The sequence below is a fragment of the Artemia sp. Qi Xiang Cuo genome, chromosome 1, assembly GCF_049724085.1.
Source record: "Artemia sp. Qi Xiang Cuo chromosome 1, ASM4972408v1, whole genome shotgun sequence".
NCBI lineage: Eukaryota > Metazoa > Arthropoda > Branchiopoda > Anostraca > Artemiidae > Artemia > Artemia sp. Qi Xiang Cuo.
The window spans coordinates 91153441-91179114 of NC_142794.1; the positions used below are offsets into that span (position 1 = coordinate 91153441).

The 25674-nt window shown below is 34.8% G+C and overlaps 1 protein-coding gene across 2 annotated transcripts in view; it reads right to left on the bottom strand.

Annotated features, from left to right (window-relative positions):
* Positions 1 to 5707: 5707 nt before the first annotated feature.
* Positions 5708 to 25674, bottom strand: part of Nbr (exonuclease mut-7 homolog) — a 106938-nt gene continuing 86971 nt past the window's right edge. For both annotated transcript variants that reach the window (XM_089087712.1, XM_089087703.1), the window contains exons 9-12: positions 23516 to 23659; positions 17437 to 17561; positions 13241 to 13495; positions 5708 to 9250 (exon numbers count right to left, since the gene is read on the bottom strand). In XM_089087712.1, coding sequence (XP_088943838.1) covers positions 8756 to 9250; positions 13241 to 13495; positions 17437 to 17561; positions 23516 to 23659 — 1019 coding nt within the window. In that variant the 3' untranslated portion in view covers positions 5708 to 8755. The remainder of the gene's footprint in view (positions 9251 to 13240; positions 13496 to 17436; positions 17562 to 23515; positions 23660 to 25674) is intronic.

The following is a 25674-nucleotide window of genomic DNA, read 5'->3' on the forward strand; positions in this document are numbered from 1 at the left end:
CGCCTCTTGGATGCACAATACGGAAATTTTATTCAAGAAATTATGAAAACATTATAAGTAAGTTGCACACTCTTTCTTGAATTCGCCTCATGGATACACAATACAGAAATTTCAATCATGAAATTATGAAAAAATTGTAAGTAAGTAACAAACTCCTTCTTGAATTCACCTCTTGGATACACATTATAGACATTTGATTCAAGAAATTATGAACAAATTGTAAGTAAGTAACAAACTCTTTCTTGAATTCACCTCTAGGATACACATTATAGACATTTCATTCAAGAAATTGTAAAAAAATTGCAAGTAAGCAACAAACTCTTTCTTAAATTCACCTCTTGGATACACAATACAGAAATTTCATTCAAGAAATTATGAAAAAATTGTCTGTTGAATTCAGTTTAGAGTGGTTATAGATGGTAGCACACCCGCTCAGACACACAGTAATAATGAGAGAGACATGTATAAAGTTAGGTTAATTTAGGTTCACTTAGAATGGCCTTCATAAAATCCAATTTCTATTCATTTTGATTTTATGCATCGTTACGTTGAATTTAGAATAGACCGGTTATAGATGGCAGCACAAGTGCTCAGACACACAGTCATAGTGAGAGAGACATGCAAAAAGTTGGGTTAATTTAGGTTCACTTAGAGTGGCGCCACTCTTACAATTAAAATTTTTTCATAATTTCTTGAATGATATTTCTGTATTGTGTATCCATATTCAAGAAAGAGTTTGTTACTTACTTACAATTTTTTAAGATCTTAAGCAGGAGTTTGCCACCACTAGTCAGTTGACACAAACACTTTCCCAACTAAGAACAGACATAAAAAGTGACATTTCTGCCCAAGTTAGTGATATTGCAAATAGGGTATCACATTGAAAATTCATTACAATCAGTTTGCTCTACCTCAACAGTTCAGGACCTAGTGGTATCTACAGTGTCCTCTAAGTTGTCTCAACTTCCATCGGCCCAATTATCTGAATCTGATGTTCGTTGGATAGCACGTTCAGAGCGCCAGCGTTTTGAAAGACGTCTTAATATCGTTGCGGCTGGTATTCCCCCCCCCCAGTCTGAAGATGCAGTTTTTCTGTACAGTTATATCTTCCTGCAGGATGGAGTTGAGATTGGCAATTAGTCATATGTGTACTTTTTTTAATCGACCAATGAGTATTAAGAATATATCTGAAACTCATATTTTATATGATTTTTAAAATTTTAAAAACCTGTATAAGAAAGGTGATAAGAGTGAGTGTGGTAGTTACAGAGGCGTTAGCCTGGTTTCTGTAGGTAACAAATTACTTAGTATAAAGATACTTTATGCATTTAGAGAGGCTGTAGACAACGTTTTAAGAGAAGAACAGTGCGGTTTAGGAAATGGTAGAGGATGTGTCGACCAAATTTTCACTCTTAGATTAATAATTGAGAGGTTCATGAGTCATCGAACATCTTTAGTCCTCAGATTTATAGGTTGTGAGCAAGCGTTTGATTCAGCTGACTGAAGAGCTTTATCGAAAGTCTTATCCTTGTATGGTATACCAGACAAATACATTAAAGCGTTTAGTGCTGTTTACGAGAATAGCACTGCTGTGGCTAATGTAGGAAATGAGTTTAGTAGCTGGTTTCGTATTAAATGAGGAGTTAAGCTGGGCTGTGTTCTATCCCTATTTATATGGATCATTTTAATGGATTTTGTCCTAAGGAGGACAGGAAAGGTAATCGGAGAACACGGTATCAAATAGGGAAAAAACTTTTCCTGGACTTAGATTATTCTAATGATTTAAGCATCATATATGAAATTTTGAGTAAAATGAGTGAACTTTTAGAGGTTTTGCGAGTTCAGGGTCGCTAGAATAGGCTTGAAAACTAATCTTAAGAAGACTAAGCTGGTAAGGCTAGGAATAAGTGAAGATGAAAAGGTGACGTTGGGTAACGAATAGATCGAGTGGACAGCTTAGCTTACTTTGGTAGTATTATTAGTGAAGACGGTGGGCGCCGTTACAATGTAAAAAGTAGAATAGCCAGGGATCAGGGTATTTTTCAGAGTTGAAAAAGTTTGGAAGAACAGGAAGATAAGTCTATGTACCAAGATTAGAAAGTTGAAAGCTACAAAGAGGACAGAGGTCAAATATGGTTCTGAAGCACGGGAGCTCCGAAAAACAAGGGAAGATTTGCTAGTTGTTTTCCAGAAAAATTGTTTAAGGATTGTTTTGGGTACCCAGCTGAATGACCGTATTTCAAACAGTAGGCTGCACAAAAATCGTGGTTCTGTCTCACTTTCTATGGCTATAATGAGAAAAAGGTGGAGATGGCTATGTCACGTTCTGTCGATGACAAATTTCTAAGGATTGTCCTTTTTGGCCAACCGTCTAGGGCTAAACAGAAAGCAGGTCGTTCGCGGTTGGGGTGGGTGGATGTCGTAAAGAACGATTTAAGGAAAATTGGAACTTCTTGGGAGGGTGTAAAGAGGGAGGCTTAGAATATATTGGGATAGAGGAGGAGCGTGTGTAGCTGTATTGAACTCAGACAGCTTGGTGCTGCAGTGAGTTTTTAGTAGTATATAAGAACTAACATTCGGTAATAGTTTCACCGGATTTACGCTCCTTCAGGTTAACAAATAATGTCATTCGAAATCCACTTGAAACGAAAATCACATGTGTGGACTTTCCTTCCTCGTCTGCTTACATTAAACAGCCATGGCCTCGCTGTCTATTTTATAAACTTTTTGATCAATTCTCGGTAAAAACTGCCCGATAATATTTAAAAATAAATTCATAATTTTTATCCCTGGTCTTTTTTTATTTGACTACTCCACGTTACTAGCTGAAGTAGCAAAAGTTACATTTAGTCTGTGTTCCAATGTATGCAGAGGTGTTTTTTTTTGGGGGGGGGGGCAAACTAGGGACCCTGTCCCCCCGCGCAGACAATACCGGTCCCTAAAAATTAAAAAAAAATTTATAAATTTTATTATAAATTTATAATTTTTTAAATATTATTTTTTTTACAGTGAGATAGAGGGCTCAGTTGGTAGTGAGTTTAAGCAAATTGACTACGAGAATTTTCATTTTTATTCATATCTTCTTCATCATTTCTTGAAAATAAAATTAAGTAGACCTAGTCTAACTAATTTTCATGTTTTTTTTGTTTTATTTTTTTTTTTCAAATTTTTTTTGATAATTTAAATTTTTATTAAATTTTTTAAAAAAATTTTATACTACCCGGTGGGGGGGGGGGGGAGGGGAGGCATAGCTAATCAAGATTTTGTTTCGGGCGCAAGAGAGGCCAGAACCGCAACTGATTGTGTGTCGCTTGAATGTACACATTTTCAAAAGTTTAATCTGCGTCTCTGAAGCAAAAGTTAAGCATTGAACATTAAAGAGTTAGCATTTAAGCGTTGAAATTCCTGGAATATATTTTAAAAGGACGGTCCTCCTTTTTTTGTGATTATCTATACCGAAAGAATTGTTAAGTATTAGTGTCATTTTATCCACGGTTATTTTGTATAGGCTACCCCCCGGTAAGCAGCTGACGCTGTAAAAGTTAAAGCTATCTGTGTTTATTTGTATTTGTACCTTTAGGTAGTTCTTCAGATTTACCTATTAAATTAAAAACCAAATAGAAGATTACCTTGCGGTAGCACAGGGGACGAAACCAAGGTTCCCGATTCGAAGTTTGGAGTTCAATCGCGAGTGCCGAAAGGACATAGATTGTAATTTAGCGTTAATTAATTTTTTTTATCGTAACTTAATGTAATTAACAGCAAAAATGGAGATTTTTTTGCCCTTTTTAAAAATGTTTCTCGTCAATGTAAACATCAATGGGTGTTTACCTTTTTTAAGGATTTGACATTTTACTTGAAATTTTCCCCCATTATTGTACTTATATTATGTCAAATTCCATCAATTTACTGTTTTTTCGGTATGATTTTTTTATTATTACATTTTTATTTATAATTAAGCAGTTGATTTTGAAATAACACGAATCTTTTTGCTTACCATCATGTTTCGTTTTTTTTTTCGCAACTACGAGGCCGTAATCTTTTAGCTAAAAATAGTGTATTAAAGAACTTGAATAAGTTCCTTTTAAGCGTAGAGCTATCTACGCTTGTGGAGAAATACTAAATTTGACGCTATTACAACTACTAAAATCGTATCGTAGTACCAAAGCATATGATTCCAGAAGCGGATAATTGTTGTGCAATAAAAATTGAAAGCCCCTGCTAAAAAGATCACATGAATATGGATTGGTAGTCTCACATATGCTGATATTCTTCAAGTTATAAAAGGAAAACGTTTAAAATGTATCTTGTTTTCAGTAAAATGCGAGTTGTTTTCTGATCTTTAGAATGCACGGAGGGCGCAATCTCTGATCCTCTTTGTGTTTGTTTGGCTCGTTTTAAATTTAATATCATTATTTACTGTAATTTCTGTCGGGTTTGGGGTTCGTTTATTTCTTGATTTTGATTAATGGTCGTTTTAAGCTTAAGATGTTATTTGACTTTATTTCTGCTCATCTTTGGTTAATCTCTTTAATTTTTCTTTAAAAAATTTTTATTAAATTTATTTCATAAAACTAATTTTTGTTGGTATTGACATAGTTCTTTTATTTGTTAAGAAAATAATATTTTAAATTTGTTTGGTTTTTTTCTATAAGAATTCAGATTTTGGCTTACTGAGATTTTAGAAATGATTTCAGATGTTGGACAAAATTTTTAATAATTGTACTATATTGCTTTAAATGGACGGGAACAGGGAGTAATATTCAAATAAATGGGTTGAAAATATGCATAACATTTGGGGATTTGTATGACTAACCGACGTTTAACCGCATTATGTTGAAACCTTGAATCTAGAAAAATATTTAATTTCAAATGCAATAAAAGTTTCAACTTAATTCCCTTAATCTTTCCTGAAGTATTGCAGAAAAACCCTTGTTACAACTATGGATGAATATAGTGAATTGTGATTTAGTTCAAATTCCCACTCAACATACACTGACAGTTTTAACATAATTCCTTTAGCCTTATATCCTGAGATACAGCAAATTTGTCCTTTTGACAAAATTGAACGCACTTAGCGTCTTTTGAATCACTCTACATCCCCCACAAAAGATACCTCGTTGTTAAGCGTAATACATAATTTGTCCCGTTCGGGTACGATATGCTTTTCTTTTGGCCTTAGACAATTGGTCTACAAGGACAATCTTCCGCAATCTGTCATCCTTCATATGCACAACTTGTCTAGCCATGTCAACCTTTCTCCCATTATAGCCCTAAAAAGCGAGATTGAACCATATTTTTTCGTCCAGCTTACTGTTTGAGATATGGTCAGTTAATCGGGTACAGTGTTTCGGAGTACCCACGACTCAGAACTATGCTTGATGGTTCTAGGCGTTTATCCCCCCACCCCGGAAAATACCTCCGTGTCCGTGGAAAATAAGGCTTTCCAAATTTGAGAATTTTATTTTTTTAATTTCCTTAGGGGGAAAAAATTTTGGTACTTGGGTATTACGCGCCACTCACTCAAGCTTACGATGTGTAAATCTCGAACACACACCGTTTTTTCGTTAGTTTCTTCGTTACTTTATAAATAAATTTGGGCTATAGATTTGCACATTAGGGGGGGAGGGGGGGGGGGTTGGGTAAAGTATAGCGGGTCTGCATGCAAAATGTTTTTGGTACAATTATTCTGCATATTAGATAGATAGATAGATAAGTATATTTTAAAGCCAAATATACGACAATGAACACATTAAAATGACATAAATGAAAGGCACAAATAACATAAACTTTGATGAGCGATCATCATAAAACACTAAAATGAAACACTACATTAACCTAATAGCAGTACTTGATGCTTTGAAACGCGGTCACTGAAAAAAAAAAACACATAACATTAGGAAAAAAACACTTAAATGAAACATTACATTTACTTTATGCTGGGAATTTTTTTTTTTTTTTTTTTTTTTTAGTTAACAAAACTTCCAGAAACCTCACTATTCTTATGTAATTTTTTACTGGCCATATAACTATAAAGAATTGCTTTCTAACTTCAAACTGTCCAAATACTTTACCTCCCCCCCCCTTATGTGCAAATATATAGGCCAAATTATATATTTCCCATATATTCTGTCACTTGTCTTTGTCATGTCTCGCGATAAGCTGAAAAAAAACTATAGAAGAAACCGGTTTGTCCTCGAGTTTTACACAGCGTAAACTTTTGAGGGAGTGGCCCATAATGCACAAGTACCGAAACTCGTTTCATCTACGGAAATTAAAAAAATAACTCAAATAAAATTCTCAAGTTTTGAGCCTATTTTCCACGGGGGGGGGGCTGTTTTCCACGGGGAGTATTTTCATCAGGGGGTATTTTCCAGGTGGGGGAGGGGAAACGCCGGCCACCATGCTTCATCACTGTCATCATTGTACCTTATCATACTATTTTTTCAAACTCTTTTCAATTGTGAAAAAAGACCCTGGGCCTTGGCCATTTTACTTGTAAAGTCTTCACTGTACCCACCGTTTTTTTAATAATAATACTACCGAGGCATGTGACCCTGTTCACTTGGTAGATATCCTCGCTACCCAGCATCCTCTTTTAACCTTCACTTATTCCAAGGGTTTACGACTCAGTCATCTTAACCTTAATTTTCAGACCTATTTTCGCACCCTGAAGTTACAAAATCTTTTGAAGTTCATTCATTTTGCTACCATTTTCATCTAGGATGCTTAGGCCTATTTCATCAGCATAATCTAAGTTTAGAAGGGACTGCACAAGCCCCTTTCTCCATTATTTTGCCCATCCTTTGCCCATCCTTTGCCATCCTTTGCCCTCCATATTTTGCCCTAAATTATGTGGACATAGCTTTCTACAGCTTAACAAAAGTAATCGAATCAAGCTTTTTCCCCTTTTTCCTTTTTACACTTGAATAACTACTGATTTGAAGGGATCTGTACTTTTAGTCAGGGTCAATTCACAATAAGATTTAATAACAACGAGATTCAGCTTATTTTCCACAGAATTTTATGATTGGCAGAAAAATTATACAACAAATTCTGATTGACTCACAGCTCTAAATCAGCGAAAAAAATTTCATCAAGAATTTCCTGAAATAAAAAATATATATATATTTATTTAGTAAACCTGACGAAGAGTCATCTTTATCTGGCAGGAACCTAATAGTGGCGTTAATGACGGGGAGAGGGGTAAGTTGCTGTGCCCCCTTAGACTAAAAAAAGACCTTTTTGGGGGATATTCATTAAGAAAATGCCCCTTTTTCGTATTTTCATTGAACAAACTGAAAAGAACGACAAATTTGCCTCTTCCTAAATTTTTGAAAATTGACACCCCATGAATCTAAAAACTTCCAATCCCAATTTATCGAAGCGTGGTAAAATTTCTTTATTTTATAAAGGTTAGAATTTTACACAATTGAGTGGATATAGAGGGTATCAATCAAAAATATCAAAAATTTGAAGCCTCATTTTGCAAAGTTAACATTTGACTTGAAGGGAAAGTGTTGACTAAAGAACGACAAAATTTTCCTCATCAGAAGATTGATTTTACTGTTGGCCTAGTTTTTAGCATTTTCCAGTTTAAAGATTTTGTCCGATGGAAATTAAAGTAGTCTGTACTGTTTGACCTTATCCCCTTAACATTATTTTCAAGCCTACTGCGGCGCTATGAACGCTCAATCCCGCTGAAATTCATTGAGTTATCTAGTACTTTAATCTAGGATATCCAAATCATTTCCATAATTCAAGCGGAGATGAGTTTTACCTGCTCCTTTGATACTCCCACGAAAATGGCAGTGTTTTTTTTACGGCAAAGTGATCCGTATAAAGGAAATATACAACACGATCGTTTTTATAACTTGATTCCACGCAAAATATCGCTCGGACTCCTATGTATTGCCTAGTTTTTAGCCTTTTCCAGTTTCCAGATTTTTTCCGACGAAAAATAATTTTATAACGTTAATATTTGACTCGAAGGGAAGTAGTAGTAGTAGTAGTAAGTATGACGGCACTAGACCATCAAGGTCCAAACTGACGGTGCTGACCTCCATTTCATGGCCCCCCGGCCAGGAAGTAAAGTTGGAGGCCAGCCATCCTGTGCTTTCGGACACCCTTCCTCCTTACCCTCCCCAAATTTCTCCAGGTACCAATTTAGATCTGGGTCAGCTCTGGCTGAGCTTACAGAGTCGCGCTACTGACCCCCGTCCCAAAGACAATAACCGGCGACGGCAAGAATCGAACCCGTGCCCCTCGGACAAAGGATTCGCAACTCGACTCGAAAGAAACGTGAAGACTAAAGAACGATAAAAGAACAACAAATTTGTTTTCCTCCGGATATTTATTTTATTGGCAGGAGTTATGAAATCCCGTCTCCTCACGAAATTTTTATCTCAACCAGTAAAATATCAACACAAATTCACAGAAAATTTTCTCATGCGTTTTTTTCAAGATTTTTCCTATGCATAGCATATATTTTAGTACTTTCCAGTTTCTAGATTTTGTCAGATGGATTATAAAGCAGTCTATATTCTTTATTATGAAACTAACTAATATAAAGTATGTAACAACGGCACAGTATCTAACCATAGTAATTCCAGGCCAATCACTTTCCAAGACATTCGAAGGTAATACCAATCAGATCAGTTCATAGTGGATTCTTTCAAACAATAACATTATGTTTTGAATCTTATGACAGAAAATAGAAACTGGGTATCCGAAGGGATAGGCATACAAAACACTTTCAGGAGTTTATTAGAGCAAATTTCAAACATCCTTGGAGGACTTTTTCCGCATGAGATCCTTCCCAATATACTTTCCCACAGTCAGTACAAACATAAAACAATGCAACATTTTTAATAATATCAACCGGAACACTTTGGTATAAGATGGGAGCATTTTTGACAGTGTAGCCCGAAGCACATTGTTCTTCTGAGACTGTTATTATATTCCTCACTAATTTTGTCATATTAACACTTGCTGGATCATGAGAAATTTGAGATTCAAGACCAACTGGCTCAGGGCCATTTTTCGCGTTGTCATTCTGAAGACAAGCTAACTTCATCAAACTGGAGTTTGTCATTGCATGAAACTTGTCACTGTTACAAATCTGACATCTTGAGAAAATATCCTTCTCTTCAACGCAAATATTAAAATATAGAAGAACTTCTTTCAATTGTAAAGCTGGGTCCCCAGAGCGGACTTGATAACAGCTCCCAGGAGGCAGGTGACTTCTAATCTATATAAAACAGCGAGTAAATTATTTGATTGAGAGAGAGAGAGAGAGAGAGATATTTATTAAACCAAAAATTACATCACTATTAACAGCCAACCGAGAAGTAAAAAGACTTCTCCGAGGGAGTGGCAAAAATACATCAATAAATAATACAGGACTAAATAAATTATCAAACAACTAATACAAATCGCACATCCTAAGTAGCACCACAAACCTTAAAACAAAACAAATTCAACTTTACTGTTAAGATGATAACACCCCGAGAGCTACCCCGATAAGCTACTCAATTATTTATAACCCCCCCCCCCTCCAAAAAAACAACAACAAAAGAACTAAAATTCATACTTACTAAAAAAGAATTCTTAAGTTTATCTTTTAAACAAAGAAATGCCACTATTTCTAATACTCTGATCTAGATAATTCCGACTTCTAATGTTCTAATCCCCATATGAAACACAGAAACTGTTCTTCCAAAAAGCATATTATTTTAGAATGAAGAAACAGAACAACTGAATTTTGTTTCTGTTAACCAGGAATTCTAAACAAGAGGTGCGCAAATTTGTAAACCTTTCTTCTTAAAAAATTAAGCCTTTGGGTGATAATAGGAATTACTTAATATAGGAATATTATAGGAATGACTTAAGGAATTACTATGAACTAAAATATGTTCATTCAAAAGTTTTCATTCTTTTTACCATCTTTAAATTTCATACCGGAGGGTTTTCAAACCAGTCAGCTTAACCTTGGCTGGAAATAAAACAAAACGTTGGTAACCGATATAAACAAATAAAAAAAGTTTACCATGGAATTATAGGGAATTAATCGGTATTTTTCTCCTCTGTTATATAAGCAACTACAAATAAATCAAATACGAATTAAATAAAAAAAAATTTGCAAGCGGTTAGTAATCTGAGGGAAGCCTTAACAAAACAAAGAAATGAATATAAAGATGATAAACGGGTCTATGGCAAGTAAAGGAAAACGAATAGAACAAAAAAAGATAAAACTAATATTTCGCCCGTATACAAAAAGGCGTCTTGTTTGATACTAACTAAAATGTAGAATGTTACTAACATATACAAATGCCAGCTACCTTCATGAAACCAGAAAGGTCACTGGATTATAAATTTAGACGACTGGCAGCATCAAAAACTTATCATAAAATTACTTCGCAATAATATGATCTAGTTCATTTGTTATTTTAAATTTATAATCCAGTTACTTTTCTGGTTTCATGAAGATAGCTGGCAATTGTATATGTGATTAATTGTATATTATATATTTCAGTTAGTCTGTTTTAGTTCCATATATATATTTTTTAGTTTTAGTTTCTAGTTTTTTGTTTTGTTTGTTTTTTTCAACGCTCGAAGACGCCTTGTTGTATACGGGCGAAATATTCGTTTGATTTTTTTTTCTCTTCGTTTTTCTTTACTTGCCATAAACCCGTTTGTGATCTTTATATTCATTTCTTTGTTTTGTCATGGCTGACCAGTTCGGCTTTAGATCTTTCATAGGGAAGTCCTGGGCTGCCAAGCGCTTTTAAGGTCCGAGCTACATAGTTTAGCTCGCAAGGGAAGCTAGGCGAATTTCAGCAACGCCAGCTCTATATAATATAATTTTTTCTATTTATTTCTATAAGTGAGACTTTACGAAGTGCTAAAATTAAAGAAAAGGCTATGAAACAAGAAAAAAAAACAATATATTTTTATAAAAAGGGTCAAAGACGGAACTTACTACCCGAGCCAACAAAGTGCCATCAGTGATCCTGCAAACATCTTTGTTTATTTCAAATGAGAATTTTCACGTTGTTGATAAGGATACAGAGACGACATATTCAAAAAAAATACCTTACAAATAGAAACACTACAATATAGCGATATACATGCATACACCATACTATAAGCAAATTAATCCTTCAAACGACAGAGCAAATTCCCACAGAATTTCAACAAAATCATCATAACAAGTAAAAAGTTTTTGAAGTGTTCTTTAATTTTTTTTTTTTTTTTTTGGTTACAAATCCGTATGGTGGGAAAATAGTAAAAAATCTGTATACTTACACAATCCCAGTATTCATAGGTTCTAATAAAAACAAACGAATTCTATAAGGGCTTAAGAGTGAAGATTACACCTTTTCAGCCTTAGGGCAGCTGTTAAGCAGGTCTCTGAACCTTTTTTTCAAAGAAAACCAACTTATTTTTTAAAGTTGACTTAAAATACAGTAGTACATTCTGTAGGCAGCACAACTTTGAACCTCTAAGTCCCCCCCCATGTACTAGAATAAAAAAAAATGGATGTATGACTCTTGACGATTGATGAAGTAAGCGTATACATGTTAAGAGCTTTAGATTAGGATATGCAAAAAGTAAAGCATGAAACCTCTTTTCTCTCCGTATTCAAGGGGCGTGTTGGGTATATTGACCAGTTACGCTTGATCTTGGACATCAAAAGGTTCAGTCTCCTCACCCTACACTCTTACAATTGATTTGCAATAGACATAGCAAGTCTTCGGTTGTTCTATGAGTCCAACCGTCATACCTTCTTCCACCCTGATCCACCAAAGGTTTTCGCGAGCCACAGAGTCAAAGGCGGTCATAAATCCAGAATAATGGAGGTTGTAGCGTTCGCACTGTTAGAGAATAAGAGTGAATATTTGGTCAGTGCACCAAATGCCTCTTTAAAATCTGCACTTATTTTCACGTTTCCGCTCAGCTTTTGCTGCCTCGAACCATTTAAACAGAAACTTTGCGAATACTTTCAATCCATATCTATGAGTGAAATCTCGGGAGTTTCGATCATCACATTTGTCCACCTTTTTCCATAATGAGATCATTACTGTGACCTTCCAATGAGATTGGAAGGCCATATTTTCCCATAGCAGACTGAAGGGCCTTAAAGACCTCTGGGGATGTCTATCTTTACCAGGTGACATGTGGCTGTTTTTTAAAGTTTGACCGCGTTAATTATCTCCGATACTGAAGATGGTGCCAAGTCGATTTCATATGGTGTTTTGTATCCACTGCTGTTGACAGCATGAGCGTCGTGTTTTGCCCACCTGTATTGGAATTAATCAAGTTTATGAAGTGGCTCCTCCGTCAGACATGTTTTCGGTAGATCATTGATCAAAATGTTTTCTAGGTTAACATGAAGTCAAGGAATAGATGGCAGCATGGTGAAATTGTACTTATTATTCTGTGCGAAACTCCCCATAGTGAATGTTCAAAATCAAGTGTAAAAATCAAAACTGCAAGACGAACACGCAGTGGCTACATTGTTGTTTGCAAAATTAGAAATCGTTGATGGCGTTCTTATTTGAAAAAATAAAAAATAAATAAAAATAAAGTTAATGTTGCCGGTTACCACGTTTTCTTTTTTGAAAATCAACCACTTCGCCAAGAATAGGAAGAAGTCGAGCGAAGTTTTTTTCAAAAACTAAAAAAAATTGTTTTTTCTGTTTAGCAATTTTTTGTATATATCAACTTAAAATAATTGTTGATAACTCTGTCAATTCCATACCGGAATATAAATATCTCGGAATTTGAATTCCGAAAAACAAAATCATTTACCGCTTACTGAATTCCCTAAAATAAAGGATATTCAACAGGAAACCGGCTGTTAAAATAGCCATTGCTTAATATTTCTTAGCATTGCTTAATAGTTTCAGACGCCTATTCTATGACTTCTACTCTTACATTTTTGAGATAATTTAAGTCTATTCTTTTTGATTAGATTGCTATTACTAACTGACATAAAAAAAGACAATTATAACAGGAGAAGATTATTACCCACTGCCGCAAGGTTGGGCAACAGGCTTGCTACTTGTCCTCATAAAAAAGACCCAGTAACTAAAACGTTGATTTGACGTCCTGTGTGCCAGCAATGGCGCTGGAGGATCTTTATCTTTATTACAGGGGAAAAGGGAATTAAACTACAGGCTAAACCTGTAAAAGTACATCCACACATAAGCTCACCTGAACTGAACTGACAACTTACCTTTAGTGCATTGGCACCAGCGCAGACAACGAGTCTCTTTTCTCTAATGGAAATTTCTACAATTTCTTGGTCCGTCATGCCAGTCGTTTTAGTGTGAGTATACAGGGTATCAATTCCGCAAGATCTGAGCGATCGTCCTAGCCTCCCAAGGTTGGTAGAAACGCACAAGAACTTAACATCTTTCGGCATTATCTTGGCGGGATAGCATACGTTCAACATTTGCTGATTTTTTCCCGCAAACTTCTTTTTCTTCTCCTACAAAATCTAAGCCTTGAATAATTAAATTCGTCAAGAGATCTAGGATTTTTTTTGTTATTCTAAGTAGACATAGGCCTGTTGTTCATAGTGATAGTGATATATTTAATTAACTTTAAGAAAAATTTAAATACAAAAATCAATATGGTTCACCCAAAACCAAACGGTTGACGGGGGGTGAAACAGGTAAAAAAAATACACACATATAACGTCATTTAAATTCACTATAATGAGAAAGAAAAAAAAAGAGAGAAAAGAAAGGAAAGAAAAAATAAATAAATAAAGAATAATAATAATAATAGTACAGGGACAGAAACTACATATCATATTCATGCTGAGGGGTGGCACTCACAAACAAACAAGCAATTACAACTTAATTTAAATTAAATCCAATCATGTCGCCTCCAAAATAAACAAAACTAGAATTCATACTTACTTAATAATTTTTCTTTCAATTTTCATTTGAAATCACTAAAATTTTCTATCTTCTTCATATCATTGTCCAAATTATTCCATAAATTTATACCCTTATCATACATACTTGAAGTATATAGTTGTGTTACAGAGTTTGAGGGAAGAGACTAGATGGGGGGGGATCAAGGTATTTAACCTTAAGAGGGGATTGTCATAAAACGAAAAATTACAGGTTGAAGTGGCTGAATTTTCGGAGGGATGCAATAGGACCAAATTCAAACCATGCTTTTCAGGTAGTTCCACGCGGGATGAATTATTGTTGCCAATAAAACAACCATTTACTTCCAATAACCAAAAGAATAAGTTGTTTGGCAATGGCGAAGCACGATTTGAAGGAATGCTAACTGTATAAAACGAGGGACTTCCTTTGTGTAATGCACTAATAGCAACTTTTTCTGATCAAGCTAAACACAGACACATGATGCTACTAAGCAAAATATACCAATAATCTAGTAGAAGCAACATATGCATAGAATCATAAGAAATTATTGCTACTGAAGTCATATACGCAATATATTGCAGTTCGTGGTTACAGCATTAGCTGCAATCAAATAAAGAGTGAGCCACGGTCCATATTCAGTGACGTGTAAAAAATTTAGTGGGGGATGCAATGTATTTTGTTGGCAAATTTATTGTTTTTCGTCCTTTAAAAAAGGAAAAAAATGCCAAAAAAAAAGGCACGCTTAAATGAAAATAATTCCAAAAAATGTATGTTCAAAATCTAGAGAAGACGAAAAATTTAAGGGGGTACACACCCCCTTGTATCCCTCCCCAATAGGCGCCACTACCCATAATAGCTAAAGTTTGGAAACTTGTTTTGAAAAAAGTGATGAGAATAATTGTCATTTGACAAATTCAGGAATGGTAACTATTATTTTTATTAATCTTTATAGTAAATGCTTAATGGGAAAACAAATTTACCTGCCTTTGAAAAAAAAATCGAAATCCCTCAAAAATGGCGTCAGATGGAAATGAACAGTACACCATTGGAATCACCATTGTCGAAAACCCTAATTAGGAGAATTAAAGCCCCCTCCACCTAGAACAAGAAGGAAGACTGCTTATTTGAACATGAAGCATAGATGTTTTCTGTTTTTCGTTGTTTTTTTTTCTACGGGGCGATCTCATCAAACCGGTAGTCTAGAATATTGGGAGAGGGTTCTTTGGAAAGGAAATCACCACATGTAGTGACCTTCTTTTAATAACAACAGATCATGCCACATTAAGGGAAAGTTTTCTGCTACTTTGTGCGACGAAAAAAAAATTTGCAAAAGAGGGCCAAATTGACAGAGGACGGAAATATTGAACAAGCCAATCAATTTGTCATGGTCTAAAACCCCACACGGGAGGTTTTGAGCGCCCTGAAATAGTTTTTTTTTAAAGTTATTTGTAACACGTTAATCCAAATTCAAAGAAAATATCAACCAGTTTGTAATAGGCAGGTTATTCATATTTGCAAAGCAGATATTGACTCAATGTGGAATCCAATTTCTCTGGTTCAAGTTGAAAAGTGTACCCCATTTTTATTATACACAATCACTGATTGAATAGCCCATACCATGGTTTTAAGAGAATATAATTGTGAAGTTTATTTTTCAAATTACTCAAAGAAATTTTATTGCATCAAGTGAAATTTTCCATATATCTTGTGGATTAGAGATCCGACAATAACCTGAAGACGAGCTGTACTTTTTGGTACAAGTTTATCCAAAAACAGTGTTCTGGCAATGATCTATCATAGGTTATGGTTAATGGAGTACACTATTGCCATGTCTAGCAAGTCAAAGCGTAAGCATCATAGCCCAATTAAACGCCATGATAGGTGCGCGGCTTGCATCAATGATTTCCATGTAGGATTATCAGCCATAGAATGTGACATTTGTGAAAGTGCGATCTGAGGTAAATGTTATGACCTATTCCCTCGTATATATAAACTATTAAAAAAGTTGATGGATTCCCTTAAATGCACCCAATCTTGACCGGCTTAAAAATTAAATCATACCCCCTCCCACTTCAAGCAGTAAGCAGGCTGTTATAGAAAAACTCTCATCCGTAATGGGCAGTTACCTAAGGATGTTCAAGGACGATATCAAGAACGAGTTTGCTACCATCGCTCAAACAATCCAAACTCTCTTTCAGCTTAGAACTGGCATGAAAAGTGACACTTCCGCTCAGGTCAGCGATATTGCTAACGAATTCCCTCACACTGAAAGTAGTCCTCAGTCAGTGGGCTCTGTGTCGACCGTTCGGGGCCTGGTTCTGTCTGCAGTGTCTACTAAACTATCGAAACCAGCTGTAGCCCGTTTAGTTGAAACTTCGTTAATCCTTTAATTGAAACTTCGTTAATTGCAATTGCAAATTCGTCGATTTGCACTTTCCGAACGTTAACGTCACAAAAGCCGTTTCAACATAGTCGCGAATGCAACCCCCCCCCCCTCCCTATAGACAAATGATGTTATTTATTCGTAAAACTGTTTGCCCCGCACATATGGAATTGACCTTGCCCCCCCCCCCCCCCGTCTGTTAAACATAAAACACTCTTGAATAGAAAACAACCCTCCGGAAATTACCCCTCCCCTCTTTTTCTCTGTGCAAAGAGCTGATTTGAGAAACCGTATACTTCAGAAATCTTATGAAAAAAAAAAAAAAAAAAAAAAAAAAAAAAAAAAATCTGTTTCAACAGCGACCAGCCTAAAGGAGAATTCTGAAAAGCGGACAAATCTTGCAGCGGAGATGAAACGCTGACAAGCGAATGGTGAAATGGATCTAGTGACTCGTAGGGCTACCATCGTAAAAAAAAGTAGCTTGTTGGACTACTCCGATGTCCCCTTAATGACCGTGCCGGATTGCCCTCCTGTACATAGTTTAAGTGATTGTGATTTTTCAATTATCTTCTGCAACCCAGTACCCGAATGAGAATATATGGAGGATCAAGTATCTCCCCTAGTCAGCCTGAGTCAAAAACTTTGAATAATTATCTATTTGTTATTTATTGTTTGTATTGTTAATTCAAACAATTGGTTGGTATCGCTTTATATGATTATATTTGACGTCAAACCACTTGATGAAACTCCAAAATTGTGACGAAATAGTGCTTAATAACTTTAGTTTCTATTATTCGGCTGCGTTATAAGAGAATGTTAGAGGAGATAATAGATCTCAAGCATCAATAATCAAATTCAAAAATATAAACCAATGGAAAGATCTGGACGTCAATCAACATTTGAGAAAAACAGTGGCGTCAATTAACCCCCCTCGCCTACCGCTACTCTTTGAATTACCCCCCCCCCTCCTATCCATCTAAATGAGAACATCCCCCCTTCCCAATTTCTCTGAATTGACTCTACAGGAGAAAACTAACACATTAGAATTTAACTAAGTATTGAAACTAATGTAGCTAATTAGCTAATCATAACTAATGAAACTAAGTAAATAATGAATTTAATTACTAAGACAGTAATACTAACTTTCTTTGGTTTCCTTTCTTGTTTCTGTTTTCTTGTACATAAACAGATGATTTCATTCCATTCTTCGGGCCCAAAAGTTTTCGAAATAAGTTCATAGATTTGAATGAGCACATAAGCATCGCTAGCTAAAAAACAAAACCAAATTTCACTTTGAAAAAAAAAGATATTCCATAACAAGTATAGATAGATATATAGATAGATATATCGTGTATTTCCAAAGCCCAAGAGCCATATACACACACAACTTTATGAAAAATAAAGAAATCACAACATAACAAATTACGAAACATACATTAACATGATACATAGCAAAAAATACCTTATGGTAATTTATCGAGAAAATAAATGTAATTCCCTATAATCATATAATTAATAATAACTAATTGTAAAAACTTTTCCTTCTTTCTAATCCCTTCTCTATGTACGCACCACTACGAAATATTGTGGTTGGATTACTACTTTGTAAAATACCAGGAAGCAGCAAAATAATCTCATGTAAGTAGTTTTCCCTTAAATCAGAGAGCACCGGGCACTTTCGGAGAAAATGGTCCAAATCGACCATCCGACCATCACATACCGACCATCAGGATGTACTATCCCCCTGTCGAATACCATTTGCCTGCTCTGGATTGGAAGGCAATTCGCCCTAAGCTGAATCCATCGACATCAAGTCATAGCCGGTATATTAAATTTAAAATGAATTTCCTCTCCAAAACTAGGTTTAACCTATAATGATTCAGTGTAGCGGAATTTAAAACCAGCCCTTGCCAATACTGAATTTCTTGACCCTCTAAGATAAATCATACCTGGCTTACTAAATTTGGTGGTAGATCACGGGAACCAAGACCGTCATTCCATAAGTAATATGTAATGTAGATCTAAAGGTCTAATTGTTATCTAATTATAAAGTAATAAACCCTCTTCCCTCCCATATACCCTAGTATCTTGAATTGATCCTGCAAGTCTTCGGTTTATAACAACAATCAAGGTTAGCCTTCTTACCGTCATGTGAATACCATGTTAACCTATGGGCCATTTTTTTTTTTTCCCCAGTACTGTATTGGTTATAACTGGATTGTTCTATTTACAAAATTGCGGCAATCTATAACCATTGCTATTTTCTTTTCCTATGCCAAATTTACCTAGGCTAGGATACCAACTATCCCTATTTTGTGCCTACCGGGGCATTAAAATCCCCTAATAAAATTACCATATTTATACCTGGGATACTATCTTTTTGTTCCTGCAGCTGTAAGTAAAATTTATCCATCTGAGTCACTACTATCTGGCATGTGTATGTGTCATGTATGTGTAATGTAGATCTTAAGGTCTAATTGTCATATATCTAGTTATCAAGCAGTGTCCTATTAATAAAATAAAGTGACTTCAATCAGCGATTAGAGTCAGACTTTATCTCGTGTTTAAAATAAGAATTTTTGTGAAGAATTTCTGCTGTATGACAATTATTTTTGCTTGGAAAGGGTGACTTAATCCCATCAGTGCATGACTGTGTAAATATCCATCTACAATTCTAGCAATAGGAATCTATCTTCTTGTTCTCGTTTTTTTTTAACGTTAAACTTACATACTTAGCATGACTCCTCATAATAAACAAATTTTGCTTGTTAGATATACAGCACAGCAAATCGGCTTCTGCTTTCATCCAGTGTAGTTGGCCCTTCGGAATACGTTCTTTTTAACATTCTCTCCAGAGTTGTTAAACCCGGCTTTGAAGAGACGCCTCGTTTTATATTGGCGAAATATCCGCGTCGTGTTATATTTTCTCTTTACTGGCCGTAGTCTAGTTTGTTTGTTTCTTCATTGAGTTTTCTCTCTTTGTTGTTCTAAGTCCAGTTTGACTGTTCCCTCTCAATGGTTTAACATGTCAGTTAAATCATGCAATATTTTACTATTATGTCGTCTGGGTGCATCTTCCAGATCTTTAGCAACTTTACACATGGCCTCCAATTCACGCCTCCTTAATTCGTATTTTAATACTTTTTCCACTTTTCTTACATTTCTCTCAATTTCATATGATCTATCACACAAGTACTTCTTGTGCAAACCCCTTCTCTTCTCTACTAAACATGAAGTATTTTTACTAATGCTTCCAGGCTGCATTTACTAATATTCCTGGTTGCGTTTCCCAAAGACACAGTCTGCTACATCACAAACTATTTTTCCAAAATTATTTAATCTATCTTCTACATTGTCAAATCTTAAGACTCTCTAGTTCCATGATAAACTGTTTCTGAAATTCTTTTCTCAAATTTTAATACTGCAGTCTATCAACGTCATAAATTCTTGAAGGGTAGTTACCCTTCCTAAATTTCAGCTTTAGATTAACCGCAGACAATACTAGATGCTGGTCTTTATTTTTAACATTAATAACAGCACTCCTATACACCCTAGTATCTTGTATCGATCCTGGCAGTATTTGGTTTACAATAACATATCTATGGACCATTTTTTTATAACCAATTACCGTGTTGGCTATAACCAAATTGTTACGTCTACAAAATTGCAGAAGTCTATAACCGTACTATTTTCTTTTCCTGCACCAAATTTACCTAGGCTAGGATACTATCTATCCTTATTTCTACTGACTTCGGCGTCAAAACCCCTAATAAAAATACTATAGTTCTGCCTAGGGTCCAGTCTACCTACGATATCGTCAAATAATAATTATATTATAATAATATTAGCTTCCTGGATAATAAACAACGTAAACTTATAATAATAATAGAAGCTAATTATCAAAATAATACTAAAATTAAATAATGAGTTAAATACTTTCTGTAAATTTAATATTCATCGAACTTAATGTAGCACTATGGAATTATTAAATGTAAAAACTTCACAGCTGGTAGATGAAATATTCAGGGTTCCTAAAATCTAAATTGACGTTCGATATAAGACGGATATGCTTAAAAGAATTATTTCGGGAGTGGGCCACATTTGTCAAATGAGTAACTAACTATCCTGTATGAAAATTTAAGCAAATCAACTGAAATATTATGATAATTATGAAGTTTCAGGGATGTGCCTAACACTCTTCAAAGCCGGATTTGACAGCTCTGGAGAGAAGGCAAACAAAACCGAAACCAAAGGGCAAACTATACCTGGGTGAAAGCAGAAGCTCATTTGCTGTGCTGTATATCTAAAGAACAATTTTTTTTTATGAGGAGTCATGCGAAGAATGTAAATTTAAGCTTAAAAAAAGAAAAAAAAACAAGCAAATAGATTCCTATTATTAGAATTGTAGATGGATATTTACAGTCAGTAGGCAAGTAGTGAAGGAATCTAAGAACCAAAAAAAACAGTAGCCGTAAAACTATATTTACTTTTCTTCTTTTTTTATTTTTTTTTAATAACCGAAATATTTTTTCTGTATAACGAATATTCTTTGTAAACAAATTTTATAACAAAATTCTTTTATTCTTTTTTATAAGCAGCCTTTTTGAATCTAGCATATAAAGATCCAACAACAATCTTATTTTCTTCGATTGTTTTAATAAAATCAGAATTCTTAAATTGCTCCCATAATATGTGTCAGGATTTATTTTAAATCAGTTTTTTAGATAAATTTGCATTTTGCAATTTTGTAAAAGTAAATATTTTAAGGATTTCTAGACCTGAAGATCTTTTAATTTAATTTTATATTACGAACTCTAAATAAAACTATACATTATTTTTCTAGCTTTATGTACAGTGCTTAACTTTTTAAATAAAGAGAAAAGAAAATCAAAAATCGTTTAACAAAAAACTGTTTACACACCAATGACACAGAAGACGATCAAACCCCATCCTGCAACATCTGATCAAGATTCCTAGTTTCATTTTATTTTTACTGATTAAATAAATAAAAAAATAAGTCTTTCAACAGAAAGTAAGGAGTAACATTAAAACTCAAAACAAACACAAATTATTCCGTATATGAAGGAGTTACCCTCCTCCTCAATACCTCGCTCTTCGTATTAAAGTTTTTAGCACCTTTCAAAAAAGGTTCATTTTCTAATTAAACGGCTCTTGTGTTTCAGGAGTCGTTCATAAAAAATTCGGACAAACAGTCTAACTTTAGCGTAAAGAGTAAGGTATTGAGGAGGGGGGAAACCCCTTCATATACGGTATAATTTTTGTTCGTGTTGATTTTTATTGTTGCTTCTTACTTTCAGTTGAAAAAACTATGTTTTTTATTTGATTTCTGATCGTTTTTCAAATATCTGTGTGATTTTCTTTGACTTTTCGTAGGGTGTTTCCTCCCTTTTTCGAAAATCAGGCAAATTTTATCAGGCTCACAGCCTTTTATGGGTAATACTAAGCTTAATCAATCTTATATATTTTGAATCAGCATAATAAGCCAATTCTTTTGACATATTTATTGATATAAAATTCCGTTTTTTTAGGGTTTCGATTACTATTTAGCCGTATCGCTCCTTACTTACAGTTCGTCACCACGGACTGTTTAAAACGACGAAAAGAACATATAGATATATGGAATGTTCACATCGATTAAAGTATAATTTTCCTTTTTCAATTATTAAAATTATCATTCTTATCATTCTTTAATAGAATCATACTTAAGGTATAGTCCCATTATTCACTTAAATACATTTCATTTTAAAACTCTCCAGATAATGCAAAATAAAGCCATAAGAATTCTTGGTACTTTCCTTCATTGTCCAACACGCCTTTAACGTCTCTCTGAAACAGAAACTTTATTCTTATTTCTTAACATATTAAACCTTAGTCAACTTAAGGATTTTCAATTATCGCTCTGGCATCACGATATTCAGTCTCCGGCGAATTAGTTTTATGAGTCACATATTCTTGTCACCCCCTTTTGCTAACTCGCTTCTTCGTCGGCTCGTTTTGAAGCGTATAGAATCTCCTCGGTGAATTGTGAACGAGATAAATCTTCAATAAGATTCCAAATCCATTTTATAGTCAATAGGCTTAAATTAAATACTAAATTAATAGCCGATAACTTATAAAGAGAAAAATTAGTAGAATATATTATTAACCTATGATGACGGAGTGATTTTATTTTAATTTTTTTTTTAGTATTATATTTGGGTTTGCCATTCTGGGGTAGTCTCCTTTGTCCCTCTCCCACTCTATGTTATGATATTTTTGGATTATCTTTTTTTTCTTATATTTTTATCTTTTCTTGATGGATTTGAAACTAAGGTAATAATAGATAGCCTTCTTTTCGAGGTCAGCTCCCTGTTGGCTTTATTCGATTATTTGTGGTTGTTTATTGCGTGAAATAAAAATCTTGTAACTTGGATCACTGCTTTTTGAGCGAAAAAGTGATTTTCATTGTTGTTGAAGATGGGGATGTGTAATTCTTTTCTGGAGGATTTTCGATCATAGTGATTCCAATATGACGGCTTTCACTTCGATACGAAACCATTGTTGAAGAATTTCAGGCTATTTTACAAGATTCCCCAAAAATTACTTTTGCAATAGACAATTAATATTAGTTTTACTGTTGGCGAAATCGTAGTTGCCGTTCCTGAATCAGCTTCAAATGCCGATCTCAGAAACCATTTTTTTTTTTCGAAAACCCCGTTTTGAGTTTTTGGTTACAATGAGCTGGAGTTCGTTTTAGCAGCTGCTTTTACAACCATGCTACCGAACATTTTACAACAATTTCTTATTACAATACTGGGAAAAAAACCTTTCAAGTTTACGTAGTTTCTATTATATTTTGATTTTACTTTTATATTTAAGTATTAGCATGATCAAATTTACTGGTTTTAGTGTTTTTATTCTTTATGTTTTTAGCACCCTTCTACGTGGTACCAATATATTTTCGTAAAAGTTTTCATGCATCAAATTGGACTAGCTATGTTGTCAGTACAAAAGAGAAAATGCAGACATAAAATCACACACGCCCGATGTTTCTTTAGATATCTATATTCACCTCATTAGGTTATAAAACATAGAGTAAAGGGGATAATAACTGAGACGAATAGAAAGCCTTTCGATCCTGCGGGTCTCTCTCTCCTTTAAACAATATAAGACTACCCCTTCCCTTGCTCTTAAAAAACACAGAAAAAAAAAGAAAACGTACCCGCATAAAGGATTTGTGCGTTTGTCAAAGGTCGTCGACTCCAATTGGAAAGTTGCTCTCTTTTATCCAGAGTAACATCAAAGCATTGTCTTACCAATTCACTAAGGCCTCCTTTGCGTCTAACGTCTTGCTCAGCTGGAAGATCTTAAACAGAAGAAAATTAAATTTAATTTGCTTTGTCCTTCCTTTCCAGAACAAACCAGAAAACATATAACCATATCTTTTCTGGGGGTCAAAAAGCCCTGACATTATTTCAAGAATTTCAAACAGGGGTATGTGCTACACTAATTTAGTTCATCATGATGGTAAGTGACAACACTTTTCTATTTCTGGTTCCAGGGATTTCTGCTACATGAGCAGTCGTCTTGTTGAGCGTCAAAACAACGAATTAAATACTTTTAGTATTTTAAATAATTACGAAGGTCAACATTCAAAAAATACTTCAAATCTTTCTTCTTTGGTAAGTGGTCAATATATTTCTATTTTAAAAGAGGCATTCTAAACGCGATGACAACTTATCGGTCCGTTAGCTTAATAGGTACTTATGTATTATACGAGAAACACACACGAGAGCTTGTATCGCGAATATGAGACATTACCCGTTTTTCACGATGATAATACCAGACAATTATCTTCGGCTCGGTGGAAATGATACATCGTAGCTATATTTTAATTAAATATTTTGTTGGTATTTTGGTTAGGCTAGGTTAGTTTAGACTACGTATTTAATATAATGCGCTCTGGGCGGCCCCCCTTCCATAATTCTTTGTTGTAGTTTTCACAGCCGAAGCTAATTGTCTGGTATTAACACCGTGAAAAACGGACAATGTCACCTATTCGCGTTTCAAGCTCTCAATGGTGTTTCTCGTATAATACATAAGTACTGCTTAATATTCAGGGTCTTTGTTCACAGATTTATCTATTGAGGATGATAGTTGGTGATGGTGCGTCTGACGTTATTGGGCTATGTGAAATCTTTCTAGACAATAGCAATGAGCTGTTGCTGGATATAACCGAGTACTGGATGGACCAACTAAATCGGCGGAGTATAGCAAGAGGTAGTCTCGCGTTCTACATATCCAATGACTTTTCATATATTATCAGAAGTAATCTATCAAGGAATCAGGAAGGAATCTTTGAATCCGTTTTTATTGAATTTAAATGTCAAGCTAAGGACCTCATTTTTGCTAATGTGTACTGATCTCCAAGTGGCTTCAACCCTTCACTTCTACGGATCCTCGATGAGCTTTTGGGACTATACGAAGTCGTTAGTGAGAGCTTATAATAATGAGATATTTTAAACTTCATTTATTTGATCTTGGATCTTTAGTAATGGTAGATTTTCTATCAGCTCTGGTAGCAGCTGAAACCTCAGTTTGCATCCCGACACGTGTAACTATGACTACGGCATCCTTAATAGATAATATTTTCTCCTCTCTTAATTTGGTACAAGATTTGTAGTAGTAAATAATCTATGGGACAATTTTCCTGTCTTTTCTGTATTTAGTGCTAAGAAGATAGTGAGTGAGAAGCAGGGGCGTCCTGAGGCTCATTTTATTGGGGGGGGGGGCGCTCTTCGTAAATTTTACCGAATTGCTACCTGATTTATGCAATAGAAATATAAATAGAAATAGAATCTTCAGCAGAAATCAAGAATTTTGCTAAATTTCAGCCAAAATTTTCGCCTTCGGCGAAAATGTTACCGAAGTCTCACAAAGTTGAGGGGGGAGGGGGAGCGCCCCTCCCATCCCCCCGCGGGACGCCCCTGATCAGAAGACCCCTATTTTGAGCTTGGCTGCCTTTAAATGAGGTTAGTGCCTCATTTAAGTCAGAAGTATACCCTTCTTAGATCACTGTCAGTTTAACTCCTTTTATGAATCTGTCAAAACTTCTAATGTCAAAGTATGTACTACATTTACTTATGGTTCCAACTTTAAAACATTTATTCCCTTGAATTCATGTAAGACACCAGGCCTTCTCAGAAACTGGAGAAGAAAAAACAGGCTTTATAAATCTTATATGTCAACAAAGTTATCGCCAAGTGTAGCTGCTCTTTGTCGTCAACATTTCAAAGACTATAGGAATATTTACAATTTTTCTTTGATTCGGAAGGCTTGATATTATTTCAGTGAATTTCCAGAAATTTACGGAATTTTCAA